The sequence below is a fragment of the Sceloporus undulatus genome, chromosome 2 (assembly GCF_019175285.1).
Source record: "Sceloporus undulatus isolate JIND9_A2432 ecotype Alabama chromosome 2, SceUnd_v1.1, whole genome shotgun sequence".
Classification (NCBI taxonomy): Eukaryota; Metazoa; Chordata; class Lepidosauria; order Squamata; family Phrynosomatidae; genus Sceloporus; species Sceloporus undulatus.
The window spans coordinates 139125356-139141770 of NC_056523.1; the positions used below are offsets into that span (position 1 = coordinate 139125356).

A 16415-nucleotide genomic window follows, 5' to 3' on the forward strand; every position below is an offset into this window, starting at 1 on the left:
ATCTTCTTAATAGTCCCCCAATCAGAGCAGGCCCATTGAATCAATGGAATTATATAAATGTTTACTTCTCAAGTTGCCTCTGATTCAGTGGGCTACTGTAGTTGGGAAGAGCAATAGCATTTAGGCCAGGGGTGGGAATCACACACCCCTTGGGCTTCATTGGGACCCCACAAAGACTCTCTCAAGGCCCCTACCAACAGAAATTTTTAAGCCAAAAAGGCCACCTTTTTAGCTCCACAAGCCCTCTGTTCCTGTTCAAAACCTATTCAGAAATGCTTACAAAACTGTTTCATGGGACAATCCCAAAACAACCAGAAACTCCTGAAAAAAGCCCCCTAAAAGTGACCAGAACATCCCTACTTGCAGCCCAAACTGGCAGGTATAATCTCATGGTGTGACCTTTCAGAGTTCTGGGGCAATCATTCAAGCTGCCAAGCTCCAGAGTACACCCACGTCTAATTTTAGGCCTATGTCTTTACCATTTGGATACTGTCTTCCTATAGGAATGCGCCCACTACACTATGCTGCCTGGCAAGGGAAGGTGGAACCAGTTCGCCTACTGCTACGGGCTGCTGCTTCAGTCAATATGGCATCATTGGACGGACAGATCCCACTGCACCTTTCTGCGCAATATGGTCACTATGAAGTGGTGAGTGGTAGAGAAGGAGAAAAGGAATGGCATGTCCAATCTGGATTATTTTTATCAATCTATCATCCTGCCACCTCTCACCAGTTTCTCATCTGCCAACCAACAGCCCAAGCTCACATGCTAACTGAAGATTGAACTATAGTACTACTGCATGAATGAAAGTACAGTGGAACCTCGCCATACGCGGGGGATCCGTTCCAGATCCCGCCGCATATGGCGATTTCCGCCTATGCTCGAGCCCCATTGTAAACAATGGGGCTCGGGCACGGCGGCACAGCAGTGTGTGAGGCGCAACGGGTGCGCGCACCCATTCAATTGAATGGGACGTTCCGCCCCGCGCGCGCCGGCGGCTTTGAGCGCCTATGCTCAAAGCCGCCAATAAAAAGACCGCGTATGCGGAGGATCCACTGTATTTAGCCTGCCCCAGTGCAAAGCATGGATGCAACTGTGAAACTGCTATAGGATATTGTCATGAATAACAGTCAACATTTTCTTTACCTCCCTGTACAAGGGGTGAAGAGGAAGTGAAATTCTTCAGGCAGACAGTGAAAAGGGCAAAATTGCAGACGTCACCTTCATCTGAGAAGCATTGTGAATCTGCACAGTATTTTATTCTTTATCTGAGTCCATTCCCAGAGCTGAGTATATGTTGATCTGTAAAAAAAACAAGGAGGCAAAAAAGCTAATATCTAAATGTTGATGACTTCAACTGTAGAGATTTATTAAATTTCATTAGTACAAAAGAACAGGTAATAACAAATGTGGAAGAAAACAAAAAAAAATGCATATAGCATTAAGGCTTCCAAATATTTTAAGTTCTGATATATTGCTCTTGGTTTCTGACAATCAAACTAAGATGTTAAGGAGAGTGTGCATTCACTACAGTTAACCCATTTCTCCTCCCACAAAACAGTTTCCACAAAGGTAAATGCCTCAGCAGCAAGGTCTGCAAATTAAACTTGTGCTTGTCTTCCAATGTCTAATCAGAAACCAAAGCATGCTAAGCATGAATGCACAAGATGTGTATTTGAGGGAAAGCACATGCTATGACAAATAGACATTTTTCACCACTTGGGCAACCATCTGTTCCAAGTATGCGATAAACATATGATCCTCCTTGAGGCTCAGCTTTTATTGAACAATTGTCCACATGTTTTCAAGTTTCTCTGAACTCTAATGTGGACTAGTACTTTGCTTTTTCTAAAAAAATGAAAGCTGAAATTCTTTTAACACCAGGCCTTGCATCAGATACAAGATTCACTGGCCCTGCAAGTATGAGGAGTGTGCAGGCCTAAGAGCCCTGATGGTGCAGTGGTTAAATGCCTGTACTGCAGCCACTCACTCACAAACCATAAGGTTGCGAGTTCAATACCAGCGAAAGGGCTCAAGCTCGACTCAGGCTTGCACCCTTCCGAGGTCGCTAAAATGAGTACCCAGATTGTTGGGGGTAGTTGGCTTACAGTTTGTAAACTGCTTAGGGAGTGCTTAAGTGCACTGATAAGCAGTATAGAAATGTACTTGCTATTGCATTACCCATGTGAATTTGAGGAATGTGCATCTTCTCCAACATGTAAAGCAGATACTCCTTTCTCTTTGTAAGGGATAGGAGTGTGGCCAAAGAGACTTTTGGGGAGTCAGATGAGACCACCATGAGATGATATTTAGTTTGTTCTAAATTAACCCTGGAAAGGGCTTGAAGACTTTGTAGGGCAGACCGGAGAACCTCTAAATTTTATTAGTTTGTATTAGATCACACGTCTATGAAAGAACACACTCATACCCCACTATGATCATGGTGGCTCTGTGTTACTGTCAGTCCTGAGCAAGATCCCTGTTGCAGGAGGGCCTGGAGTTTATTGTCCATAAATCACAGGGAGATAAGACGTCTATCTATACAATTCACTGCCAGTTTTTCCAGTTTCATATTGTTCTTTCCATATTTCTCCCTATCCTCCTGCAGTCGGAGATGCTCCTCCAGCACCAGTCCAACCCATGCCTCATCAACAAGGCTAAGAAAACCCCTCTGGACCTGGCTTGCGAGTTTGGAAGGCTGAAGGTGAGCAGACATGTCTGTAGTTGCTACCTGTAACAAGCCACTCCAAGCAAAGAGTTCTATCATAGTCCCAGTTCATGATCAATTACAGAGTTACCATGAAAGAAGGCTCTGGCATGGCAGAAGGCCCAACATCATTGCTTGAATAGTTTATCATAATGTTCCCTCCATCCCTTTCTACCTCCCAGAATTTTCCTAAGTCATCCTCACACCCCCTGAGGCCTAAGGACACTCCTCATGAAAGGATGGAACAATATTGTACATTCTTTTTTAAAATATATTGAGTTTATTAATATAAACATTTTACCTTAAAAGCCAGCAAATTAGTCTCATCCTATCTCAAAAGTGTTCTCAGCAATTAACTGATCCCTCATATATACACTTGATATATCCACTATTTATTTATTTTTACCCCTCCCCACACCCACCCCAGGAACGGTGTTTTCTTTTAAATTTCTTTTTCCTCCCATGTGGAAAATCATTTTAACTGTATTATACATTTTTCACACATCCCAGGCAATGCCTCTTCTCCCCGACAAACTAGAAAGTAGTTTTTATACCAAACACTCTAATGTATAAAATGAGTTAAAGTGTGGTAGAGTGGCAATGGTATCTTGGGAACACCATGGAGAAAAGTGGACAGGCCTCCTCTACCTTTAATAGCAATGCATTACTAGTGCATGTGCTGAAATCTGCTCATCCACAAACCTGGCACACTGACCTTGGGTCAGCCAGTTTGACTCTTGACTCTGGAACACAAGAATAAGAGTTCTTCAGAGGCATATCTATTGCTCCAACAGTGCTGACAGGACTTATGTCAGGTCTTTTCTCCCTCTTCCCATCAGAAACCAGACAGTGCCTGAGCCCTGTTAATCTCTCTAAGCTGTGGAAGGCAAAACCAAGGCCAGCTGGGATAGGAGGTCTGGAATTCCAACCTGCTAAAGCTGTGAGCTGTCAGTGGATTCCTGTCTCCACTATTCAGGGACAGGTGCAAGAGGCTGCTCAAGATTCCTGAGGTGTGAGGTGGGCAGGAAACTTCACTGCCCCCTTAAGCTAAAGGGAAGGACAACTACTATACATGAACTGGGGGATACTGGCCTGGACTGCACCAAAGCAGGGGGTGGGGGTATGGAATGTCAATAATCTATTCTCATCCCAAAGCAGGGGATGTCTTGAATGTCAATTTTGTCAATAGACTATAAATAGCATGGCCAATATAGAGTTGTTGGGGTGCAAAATAACACACCAAGAGCCTCTGGGTACACACTGTACTGTGTGTGAGTAGATGTTCCCTGTGAATGTGGAGGCCAGCTCCATTGAAGCCTCTCAAAGAGACAGAATGAGGCCCTTGAATGAAAAGGTATTTTCCACTGTAGTGACCTTTCCCAGTTGGCTCCCCCAAGCTCTACCCTTGTTAATGTTTCTACCCCTTTTGGGCAAAAGGAGTTGCAAGGAATGGGCAGGTGCAGTGTGGAAGAAAAGGGAGAACTAAGAGGATGATGATAACTAGGATGACTCTTCTTCCAAAGGCACAGGAATCTGACCTATTGAGAGTTACAAGGCAAGGCAAATGGGCAGCAGGTGTCCCTTTCCCCTCCCTTCCTTTTCTGCAGTGCTAGAATGGGGCAGGGCCTCTGCTTCAGGCCACCTGCCTCTCCCTTGGAAGTCTTGATACAGGGACAGTGAACCCAACAGCAAATCCCACCCACCCCCAACCCACTATGGACTGCACTGCTGCCCCCCAGCTGCCAAATTTCAGAAGCAAACTAGGAAATAAGTAGGAAATATTTTGAGGCAAACTACAAAAAAAAAATCTCTGTGAAGAGAAAATACTCAACATGGTTGCAAGGACTTTAAATGTCTTGCTCCTAAATTTCAGTGGTGCAGTTTTAAATGGCCTTGGGAGTCCAGGGTAGTCTACAGGGTGCATATTGCCCACCCTGTCTTAAAAGTACAGAAACTTCATGCTCCTTTTGGAATAGGGTCACTCCTTTTGGCCACCGTTTTTAAATATGCAGAAGTTTGCTACAAGTAGGTTGGACATCTTTTGGTCTCTTTGGTCATGGTGTAAATAACAATAGTAATAATACAAGAGATTCACCGGAAGATTATTTTAATGATGATATGGCCATCTAAATTCCCAAGAGGTTATAGTTGGCGTCTTTTCCATTGTCTGTCCCTCCCTTTGTTCCATTTAGGTGGCCCAGCTGCTCCTGAACAGCCACATGTGTGTGGCTCTGCTCGAGGGACAATCTAAGGACACAAATGATCCCAACTACACTACTCCTCTACACTTGGCAGCCAAGAATGGACACAAGGAGATCATCAGGTAGCTCTTCTCAATGCTACCAATAAAGGGAGAAATCCCAGTCCTCACACTGGAGTCCAGGTCTGTTAGCTTTAGGGTTGTTTGTATTTTACACAGGATTGAGCATTTATGCAAGATCTGGAAAGATGGGAGTGAAATATAGGGTGAAATAGTGTGTGCTTTTGCCTTTATAGGAGTGGGTGCAAATCATCACTTTCCCTCAAGTATTTAAAGGGAAACAGTCACAAACTGTTTTCTGGTTCTTTCAGTAGTAGGAGTTACTGTTGGTTGAATTGCTATGATCAAGTGCAATCTCCCCCCTCCCTTTTAGCATTACCATAATGTCATACATTGTACCGACAGTGTCATACTGCTATTTAATCCTCCTTGCAGGGCAAGTAGTGCCACTGGTCCTTTTTAACCCATGTGGGTATCCTCTTCCTTCTCCTTCCCTCCAACTATTGTCACTCTGCATAGATATTCTGTGCATCAAAGTTTTGTGATTTGGGCAGCGGAATCTGTTCCATCTTTTGACTGCTGGTATTCATTGCTTGTATGTCCCTATTTGCACAGGCAACTTCTGAAAGCTGGAATTGAGATCAACAAACAGACAAAGACGGGCACTGCTTTGCATGAGGCAGCCCTGTATGGGAAGACCGAGGTGGTGCGCCTACTATTGCAAGTGAGGCTAACACTGTATTAGGAATAGTTGCTAGGTTTCCAATCTTTGAAGTGAAAATAGGAAGCAAAGAACAGATTCTCTCTCTCTCTCTCTCTCTCTCTCTCTCACACACACACACACACACACACACACAGAGTTATATGTGTAAGCCTCATGAGGAGAGATCCCTAGCCTTGCCTCAGTGTTGAGTCCAGCACTTTCTGATCTGTGTAAGGAATTCCCCTTCACTTACAAAGAAAAACCCTGCATGCATTGTTCCATGGGTGTAGCTCCTTGACACACCAACCAAAGATACAGCTAGCTAGGGACGTAGGCAGCATTCATCACAATCAGGGCTTGCTGGTGCAGCCTTACAATTCCCTTCATCCATATTACCATCACCCAGCTTCGTAAGTAATTGCAGATGTTGTTATCAAATGTATAGAGGGACACTTTTGAAAAGAAAATAATATCTTTGCATGTCCAATGCACAAAGTGCTCTACCATTTCCCCTGATTCATATTGCCAACTCTCCTGTGAAGGAGGCTAGTGACATCCTTGTAAGAAACTGAGGCTAAGCGTGTATGGCAAATCTAAGGCGTGACAGATCCAATGCCCCTACAATGAACAAGTGAAGTAGGGGAAGGCAGCCCCTGGACAGCGAAAAGGCTGCCTTGGCTGTCAAGAGTTCTGGCTTAGGAGGTTGACATGAACCAGCATCCAGTTCTGGCTCTAACCAAGCCAGTTGCTTGTATTGTGAAATCTTGCTCAGACCAAGAATGCTTTCTCTCTTCTAGGCTCATCAATTAACTTTTTCCTCTATCTGGTTAGGGGGGGATTGATGTCAACATACGTAACACGTACAACCAGACCGCCCTGGACATTGTGAATCAGTTCACCACTTCACATGCCAGCAAAGACATCAAGCAGCTGCTACGAGGTGAGCAGACCACAAGCTAGTCATGGGAGGCTTCTAATGTAAGGAAAGTTGCTCGGCACCTTTCCTATGGCCAGTATGACTTTGCATTGGATGGTTAACAGTGAAGTGATTTGGGTAAAGGCAGTGTAGGTACTTGGGGTGTTCTGCTCTACCATTCTCTTGGAATCCTGATCAAAACACGTCCATCTCAGAAAGCTCAGAAAACAGACTGCCTTCAACAAACATGTGGACAGGCTATGGGGTGTAGGAGGAATTCTACACATGAGTAAATTTATTATTATCATCATCATCTCATACTCCTTCCTTCCTTCCTTCCTCTCCCATGTCTTCCCTTCTCTGACCCCCTCCTTCTCTCTTCCCTCTACCCTTTGTCTTCAGAGGCATCAGGAATCCTGAAGGTCCGAGCTTTGAAGGATTTCTGGAACCTCCATGACCCAACTGCTCTCAACATCCGTGCCGGAGATGTCATAACGGTGAGAGATTTACAGAAGCCCATATAAACTGCTGGCTCTTGTACAACCTGTGCCAGAACCCTATAAAGGACTGTAGTAGCTGGGAAAATAATACAAAGATAGTTTACCTTGACAGTGGATTGGAGAACTACGGAGTGCACAGTGTGCCACAATTCTGTAGGAGGCCAGAAAAAGTACAAAATTTAAAATCTAAATGCAGACATAGCATTCCTCTGAGAAGCGCAAAGTTTGTTTGTTTTTAAAATCATGTTTCTAGTCCTGACAATAAAAATATGGTATGATGATGGCAAAGCTTAGCATATAGCCCTTTAGAGCAGCCTTACCCAACCTGGTGTCCTCTGGATGTTTTGGACTGCAACTCCCATAGACTTCAAATAACCTAGCCAGTGTGTGGGATCATGGAATAAGAAGCCCAAAACATCTGGAGAACACCATCTTGTAGAAGGCTTCACACAATATTACTTAGTTAACCTATAGTAGCCCTGTAAGGGTAGGCCACTGTTTTTATCCCTACGTTGGAGATGGACAGTTTAGGTGGCAAATTATGGATCTTTCCAGACCACTTATTTTGCATGGAGTTGAGGGAAGCTTCCTTATTTGTACCTTAGGCACAATGCTGTATACCATCTCAAGAAAATCCTGGTTTTACAGTGCATGCTAAACTTAATTATTGCCTTGGTTCCTTTCATCTTTCTCATTCTGCTTGGAGTCAGTAATGGGCTGGATGAGGAAAAACAAACTCAGCTTGAATACAGAGAAAACGGAAGTACTAGTGATAGGCTCTCCCGGTCCGGGTGGTGAAATTTGTCCACCTGTCCTGAATGGGGTCACGCTCCCCCTGAAGGACTCAGTTCGCAGTTTGGGGGTGCTTTTGGACTCGTCGCTCAGCTGACTTCTCAGGTGGATGTGACGATCAGAAGCACCTGTTACCAGCTTCGGCTGATACGCCAGCTGTGACCCTACCTAGGCCGGGAGGACTTGAAACAGTGGTACGTGCTCTGGTAACCTCTCAGTTGGATTTCTGGAATGCGCTCTACATGGGGCAACCCTTGTACCAAACTCGGAAGCTTCAGCTAGTGCAGAATATGGCAGCTAGGTTGGTCACTGGATGTCCCAGGGCCGATGATATAACACCGATTCTGCATGATCCTCCATTGGCTGCCTGTTCGCTTCCAGGCACAATACAAGGTGTTGGTTATAACCTATAAAGCCCTAAATGGCTTGGGCCCAGGGTACTTGGAGGACCACCTATCCCCATATAGTCCACCCCACACACTCAGGTCGTCTTGGAAAAATCTGTTGAGGATCCCGATAACGAGATATGTATCAACCTCACAAAGGGCCTTTTTTATCTCGGCCCCTGGGATCTGGAACACCCTTCCTGAGGAACTCTGCTCCGCCACCTCCCTGGATCTCTTTAAAAAGAGACTTAAGACCTTCCTGTTTCAGCAAGCCTTCCCCGATGCTCCTTGATGATATATGACTCCCCCCTATATGTACAGCATTATCGAGCACATTTAGCTGGCCTGGATTTGATGTATGATTTTAATCTGTATTTTGAAATGTTTTTATTGAAGTTTTATTTATGTATTGCAATTTTTATCCTGTATTTTGTATTTGATATTGCAATTTTTACCTGTATACCGCTATGATCAACACGGAATAGCGGTTTATAAATAAAACTTATTAGTTTTATTATTATTCTGTGATTCTGTACCTGACTTGTCCCACTGATGAGGAGAACTATGCCCTTTATTCAGGTGCTGGAACAGCATGCAGATGGACGCTGGAAAGGCCATATCCATGACTCTCAGAAAGGCACTGACCGTGTTGGCTACTTCCCTCCATCCATTGTGGAAGTCATCAGCAAGCGGACAGGTTGGTCTAGGGTTATAACTGGGGATCTTTGTGGGAGATCACATTATTTATTTATTTATTTAATTTCTATCCCACCTTTCTCCCTAAAGGGACCCAAGGCAGCTCACAAATAAAAATTCTAAAAACATGTTACAGTAAACAAAATGTCAGCTAAACACAATATAAAATTACGAACATTAAAACCACAATAAAATCACAATACCCATCCCATATAAAACCCATTCCATGACTGCATATTAAAAGCCTGCCTTAACAGAGCTGTTTTTGCCTGCTGATGAAAGGCAAGCAAGTAGGTGGCCAGCCTTGCTTCTCAAGGAAGAGCATTCCAGAGGACAGAAGCAGCCACCAAGAAGGCTCTTTCTCGTGTCCTCACCAGGCGAGCCTGGGATGGTAGAGGGACTGAGAGAAAGCCTTCCCCGGAAGATCTTAGAGCTCTAGCTGGTTTGTATGGGGAGATACGGTCTCTCAAATAATCTGGACCTAAGCCATGTAGGACTTTATAAATCATAACCAACACTTTGAATTGTGCCCAGAAACGAACCAATAGCCAGTGAAGCTGTTTCAGCAAGGGAGTTATGTGGTCCCTGGCCCCAGTTAGCATTCTGACTGTGGTGTTTTGCACAGGCCAAAGTTTCCGAACTATTTCTAAAGGCAGCCCCATGTAGAGTGCATTGCAGTAGTCCAAATGTGATGTAATCAAGGCATGGTCTGACATATCAAGGAATGGGTGCATGTGGCACACAAGTTTTAACTGTGCAAATGCTCTCCTGGCCATTGCTGAAACCTGGGCATCCAGGCTCAGGGTGGAGTCTCAAGTGGCAAGCCTGAGATTTTAGGGGGAGTGTAACCCCATCCAGCACAGGCAACATTCCTATTCCCTGATCTGCCTTATGACTGACCAGGAGCTCTTCTGTTTTGTTTGGATTAAGTTTCAATTTGTTTGCCCTCATCCAGTCCATTACTGATTGCAAATACTGGTTCAGTACAAAGACAGCTTTCTTGGAATCAGATGGAAAGGAGAGATAGAGTTGGGTGTCATCTGCATACTGGTGGCACTACACCTCAGAACTCCACATGACCTCTCCCAGCGGTTTCACGTAGTTGTTGAATAACATGGGGACAAAATGGAACCCTGTGGGACTCCACAGGCCAGTGGTCAAGGAGTCAAACAGAAGTTCCCCAACACCACCTTTTGAGTCTGCCCTTCCAAGAAGTACCAGAACCACTGCATAACAGTGCTCCTAAGTCCCATCCCAGAGATCGAAGGTGTGATCATCAGGAGGTGGCATCTGTGACTTTATTTCCATGTTCAACCAATTTGCCCAGTGACTTTTTGCATAAAGGATTCCTGTTTCTTTAATTTCCTCTTCCTACCCTAGCAGCATGTGCCAATAGCATCATGGCCTTGGTTTGCTCTGGTCACATGAACAAGAGGCAACTAGCATTAGGTCTTGATCTAGGTCCTGGTCATCAGCTGTTATGGTGAATCGCATCAGCTCTTCCATACACACTCTTTGTATAAAAGTAACCACCCACATTTTTCTTGTAAGAAGGATCATTTAATTTGTAAAATAATATCAATGCATTCTCTTATGCTCTGCTTTCTGGAAAGGATACTAAAGAGGATTTCTAGCAACTTTCACATGAAAAATTCAGGAAAGCATTGTACAGTGAGCCCACGTCATACACAGGCTCATTATAGGCAGCTTCCAGCTTACGCGGAAGCCACCAGAAGAATGGGATAATGGTGTGTCTGCCTGTGGCGCACACAGCCTGCATGGGCTCGAGCATATGCACTTTTTGCCTTATGCAGAGGGGTCCAGAACAGATCCTCCGCGTAGGCAAGGACAGACTGTATTTGGAAATGAGGGATCCATTCTGCAAGAGGAGTAAAGGTATTAAAGTATGTCAAGATTGTATTTAAACCATCCTCACCAAAATCATCTTCAATGTGATAACCTTCATCTTCAAAATGAAGATGGTGTCTGCACATCTAACAGAGAGGTGTGAGCGTATGGTTATAGAAAGCTGGAAATGGTGCCATACTCTCAGCTCTTGCCTTCCTTCTAAAAGAGTTTCCAAATGAGGCTTTCACTGTGTAATCACCCTGCTTCATTCACAAAATTTTACTGAGCCAGGTTTTCTGCTTCATGCATTGTTCCATTTTATAACTCCCTTGTGTATTCCCTACTACTTTGTCCCTTTTTCTTCCTGGGCACAAAAAACAATAAACAGGAAAGGACAAAACAGCTGCTCACTGCCTTTTGACTGTTAGCAATAGGAGTCCTCCGTGTTGAAGTACACGTCCCACAAGAAAGGAGCAATTGTCTGTATGAATTCCCCCCATCTATGGGAAAATATAGGCCACCATTTCTCAAATGGTAACTCACTAAGTTAAAAGTTATAGTGGAAGTCATCCATTTGTGGTCCACTAGTGTAATTACTAACTGGATAGTGATACATATTTTTTCTCAGTTTTACTTATAGTTTTATATTCTCTCAGGTATAGATCTTTTACAGTGAATCACTATTACTGTTTTAATTTCAACATTTTCTTAAGATATTTGAAGTTGCAGATAATTGTTTAGGAGCCTGAAAATAGTTTAAGAGTTGCTTTGTTTCAGATGACAGATAACTTTTCCATAGCATGTAAGTGTGTGTACATTAATGAAGGAACATTCCTTTGTCCTACTTTTCCCTCTGGTCAAAAAAGTCTTGCAGGTTTTTAGGACAAAATGTTGCAAAGCTGGTTTACTAGAAACAAAAATGCCCTAGCATAAGATGTGTTTATTTTTTCAAACAGCTTCCATTACTCTGAACTTTCCCCAGCCAAAGGCATTTGGGAGTGGTAAAACTAAGGAATTGGTTATATGAACCCTCCTTTATAAGGAGAAGTCCTCTTATTAAGGATACTTGGGGGGGGGAGGAAATTCTGCCTTGCCTGCCTGCCTGCTTTCCTCCCTTCCCTGTATCCTTCATAAGAGGACTTCCTGGCTTAGTTGCTGCTGTAAGATTCTTTGTGAGAATCACTCTGAAAATAGTGCAGGGACTGTATGCGCCCCTCACATCTGTATGTTTTAAACTCTGCAGCAGTGTCACTCGTAAATGGACATGCATGCTCTCAGGGCAGCCATGTAGTCCGTAACCACACCAGTCATTCCTTCCCTTTACACCAAGCCCTTCACAATGTACCTCAATCCCGCTGGGATAGATCATTCCTGTTAAATCCCACCTCACCCCACCTCACTTTCACATGCATTCTGATTTGACCTGCATGTTTTGTCTCTACATGCAGGCCTGACTCTTTCCCGCATGGTGCCCTCCCACCAGTGCCAGAGCCTTGCCAAGGGCCAGCAGGTTGCCACTGCCACCCCTCCTGGTGAGCTACCATCACATACAGAAGCCTCACGACCTGTTTCACCACAGCCATCCCTTGGGCTACCCACAGCTTGCGGCCTCGCCCTGAGCAGCACAGCCCCAACACCCGAGATCGCAGGTCAGGGGCAGTTCTAGGCTTGACAAACATTCCCTCCATTCACATGACCTGAGGAATGAGTGAAGGCAAACTTTGGAGTGGAAAGAGGATGAACAAGGGAAACAGCAGATAAGAAAGGGTATCATTACAGGTGATGGAGGTGTATCAGGCACTCCTCCTCCTCAAGTATGTGCATCCCAAATATATACCCTTGAACTCACATTTTCTCTCTTGTACATTTGCCCATGATATATATTCCCCTTCTGCATAAACCATGTGGCACTGATATATTTACATATACACTTGTCTGTCTACATTTGCTGGGGTTATGGGCACAGGATCCCTGTGAATGTGGAAAAAACAAAAATAGTAAAAACACTATGTTTTTGCTTGAGAGAATACCTCTCTAGGAATCTCTAGGTCTTCCAGTGCAACAGGATGACAGAATTGGGAGCATACTTATCAAATTTGCAGATGACACTAAATTAGGGGGAATAGCTAATACCCCAGAGGACAGGATCAAGATTCAAAATGACCTGAATAGACTAGAAAGCTGGGCCAAAGCTAACAAAATGAAATTCAACACGGAGAAATGTAAGGTATTGCACTTAGGGCGGAAAAATAAAATGCACAGATATAGGATGGGTGACACCTGGCTGAATGAAACTACGTGTGAAAGGGATCTAGGAGTCCAAGTAGACTACAAGTTGAACATGAGTGAACAGTGTGATGCGGCAGCTAAAAAGGCCAATGCTATTTTAGGCTGCATCAATAGAAGTATAGTGTCTAGATCAAGAGAAGTAATAGTGCCACTGTATTCTGCTCTGGTCAGGCCCCACCTAGAATATTGTGTCCAGTTCTGGGCACCACAATTCAGAAAGGACATTGAGAAACTGGAGCGTGTCCAAAGGAGGGCGACAAAAATGGTGAAGGGTCTGGAAACCATGCCCTATGAGCATGGCGATACGAGCAGCTAAGAATTCGTTCTATGGTGTTCGTGTCGCGTCTGCGGAGTCGCGTCCAGCAGAGTTGTTCAGGGTGGTCAGGGAGCTGACCCAGCTCCCTCCCGCCCCGAACCAGATCCTTGAACCTTCTAAGGCCTGCTGCGACCAATTTAATAACTTATTCGCGGATAAAACCTCTCGGATAAGCGAAGGTCTTAACGCCGACATTCAAGCAGAACCTAGGGTAGAGGCGTCCAGAGCCTCCGTGGACTCCATTAAACTGGATCGGTTTGAGTTGGTAAGTACCGATGATGTGGACAAGATCCTTGGAAGTGTTCGGAAGACAACTTGCTCTCTCGATCCCTGTCCCTCATGGCTAGCGGCCCAGGGGGGACCGGCGGTAACTTTATTGTTACGCCAGATTATTAATACATCCTTGAGGGAAGGGCAATTTCCATCTGAACTAAAATTGGCCATTGTAAAACCTCTATTAAAAAAGCCCTCCCTCGACCCCCTGGTACATAACAATTATCGGCCAGTTTCGCTGCTGCCATTTTTGGGGAAGGTGATCGAGAGGGCAGTTGCAATCCAGCTTCAGGCGGTCTTGGATGAAACGGATTATCTGGACCCATTTCAAACTGGCTTCCGGGCGGGTTACGGGGTTGAGACGGCCATGGTCGCCTTGGTCGATGATCTCCGTCTGGGCATCGATAGGGGAAGCGTGTCCCTGTTGGTGCTCTTGGACATCTCAGTGGCTTTTGATACCATAGACCATGGTATCCTTCTGGGGCGCCTGGCAGAGGTGGGAATTGGGGGCACTGCGCTCCAGTGGTTCCGGTCCTACCTCTCTGGGAGGTCCCAGATGGTGCAGCTGGGAGACGTGTGCTCCGATGAGAGGGCCCTTAAAACTGGGGTCCCTCAAGGAGCCATTCTGTCTCCCATGCTATTTAACATTTACATGAAACCGCTGGGAGAGATCATCCGGAGACATGGGGCACGGAGTTATCAGTACGCTGATGACACCCAAAAAATTTTCTCTATGTCTCCGACTGATGCAGTGACTGAGGATGGCGTCTCTCCTCTCGTGGAGTGCCTGGAGTCAGTAATGGGCTGGATGAGGGAAAACCGACTCAAACTGAATCCAGAGAAAACGGAGGTACTTGTGATAGGTTCCCCTGGTCCAGGAATGGCAGTGGTTCCACCTGTCCTGAATGGGGTCACGCTCCCTGTGAAGGACTCTGTGCGCAGTCTGGGGGTGTTTCTTGACTCGTCGCTTCACCTGACTGTTCAGGTGAATGCGACGGTCAAGAACACCTGTTATCAGCTTCGGCTTATTCGCCAGCTGCGCCCATAACTGGCCCAGAGGGACCTTGAAACGGTAGTACACGCTCTGGTAACCTCAAGATTGGATTTCTGCAACGCACTCTACATGGGGCAACCCTTATACCAAACCCGGAAGCTACAAATGGTACAGAATATGGCAGCCAGGCTGGTCACTGGAACTTCCAGGGCCAGCCATATTACACCGGTGCTTAGAGATCTGCATTGGCTGCCTATTCGCTTCCGGGCACAATATAAGGTGTTGGTGATGACCTATAAAGCCCTAAATGGCTTGGGCCCAGGATACCTGAAGGACCGCCTCTCCCCGTACATTCCGTCCCGCACCCTCAGAACATCGGGGCAGCAACTACTTAGGGTGCCAGGGGCTAGGTTGTCCTCCACTACAAGGAGGACATTTTCCATTGCCGCCCCGGCCCTTTGGAACATGCTGCCCACAGAGCTCAGCTCGGTCACCTCCCTGGCCCAATTTAGAAAGGACTTAAAAACCTTTCTATTTCAGGATGCATTCCCCAACTAAAGTCCAGTGGGCCTCCCTTCCTCTTCTGTGGCAAAGAGGATTGGCTAACGGGGGTTTTATGCTGTTTTTAATTTCGATGTATATGTTATTTTGTGTTTTTATTATGCTGTTAACCGCCCTGATCTTTGGAAGGGTGGTATAAAAATAAAACTTTTATTATTTTTATTATGAGGAACGACTTAGGGAGCTGGGGATGTTTAGCCTGGAGAAAAGAAGGTTAAGAGGTGATATGATAGCCCTGTTTAAATATTTGAAAGGATGTCATATTGAAGAGGGAGCAAGCTTGTTTTCTGCTGCTCCAGAGAACAGGACCCGGAACAATGGATGCAAGCTACAGGAAAAGATATTCCACCTGAACATTAGGAGGAACTTCCTGACAGTAAGGGCTGTTCGACAGTGGAATGCACTCCCTAAGAGGGTGATAGAGTCTCCTTCCTTGGAGGTCTTTAAACAGAGGCTGGATGGCCATCTGTCAGGGATGCTTTGATTTGGATTTCCTGCATGGCAGGGGGTTGGACTGGATGGCCCTAGTGGTCTCTTCCAACTCTATGATTCTATGATTCTATGAACTCTGTGGTCAACATCTGGCAGGCATTGACCTTGGTATTGCTGGAGGAGCTACAGACGCCTTGTGAAGTGTTCTCTCTAGGAATCTGTAGGTCCTTCAGTGCAACCTTTGGTTAAGGTTGATCATAGAGTTGCGCTGGAGGACCTCGATATTCCTAGAGAGAACATATTAATAAAATCTCTTAATAATCATATCCGCAAAAGACAACTCCACAAAAGTGGAGGGACGAGTGTACGTTCTTGTTTGCTTACCTAGTTTAGCTGTACATCTGGATGTTTCCACTGCACAGCTACACCTCTCATAATATGCCCTCACTCTTTCCCCTTAATACACTGTCAGTAGATTTTTGTGGACACTTCCAACCCTGCCTGTACTCACTGGCCCCTCATAAGTCCCAAGAAAATCACACTTGTTCATTGAAGTAATTCTTTCCTTTCATAGTCTGGCATCCTGTTGGTGGCATGTAAGTGTGCAAGTTAATGTAATACCTATACATATCTGTTTTTGATCACTGTGGAGTTGGTACTCTCTTCTTTCCTCTGCAGTGACCAATGTTCCCCCTCCCAGACCTCCCATAGACTCACTGAAAGGTTCCTTCTGTCCATTTC

At 45.2% G+C, this 16415-nt stretch overlaps 1 protein-coding gene across 5 annotated transcripts in view; it reads left to right on the forward strand.

Annotated features, from left to right (window-relative positions):
- Window positions 1-16415, forward strand: part of CASKIN2 (CASK interacting protein 2) — a 183371-nt gene that overhangs the window by 144668 nt on the left and 22288 nt on the right. For 2 of the 5 annotated variants that reach the window (XM_042448997.1, XM_042448996.1), the window contains exons 5-12: window positions 504-649; window positions 2610-2705; window positions 4901-5031; window positions 5584-5692; window positions 6503-6611; window positions 6990-7084; window positions 8845-8962; window positions 12258-12458. In XM_042448997.1, coding sequence (XP_042304931.1) covers window positions 504-649; window positions 2610-2705; window positions 4901-5031; window positions 5584-5692; window positions 6503-6611; window positions 6990-7084; window positions 8845-8962; window positions 12258-12458 — 1005 coding nt within the window. The remainder of the gene's footprint in view (window positions 1-503; window positions 650-2609; window positions 2706-4900; window positions 5032-5583; window positions 5693-6502; window positions 6612-6989; window positions 7085-8844; window positions 8963-12257; window positions 12459-16415) is intronic. The other 3 variants (XM_042449000.1, XM_042448998.1, XM_042449001.1) reach the window with 3 other exon arrangements.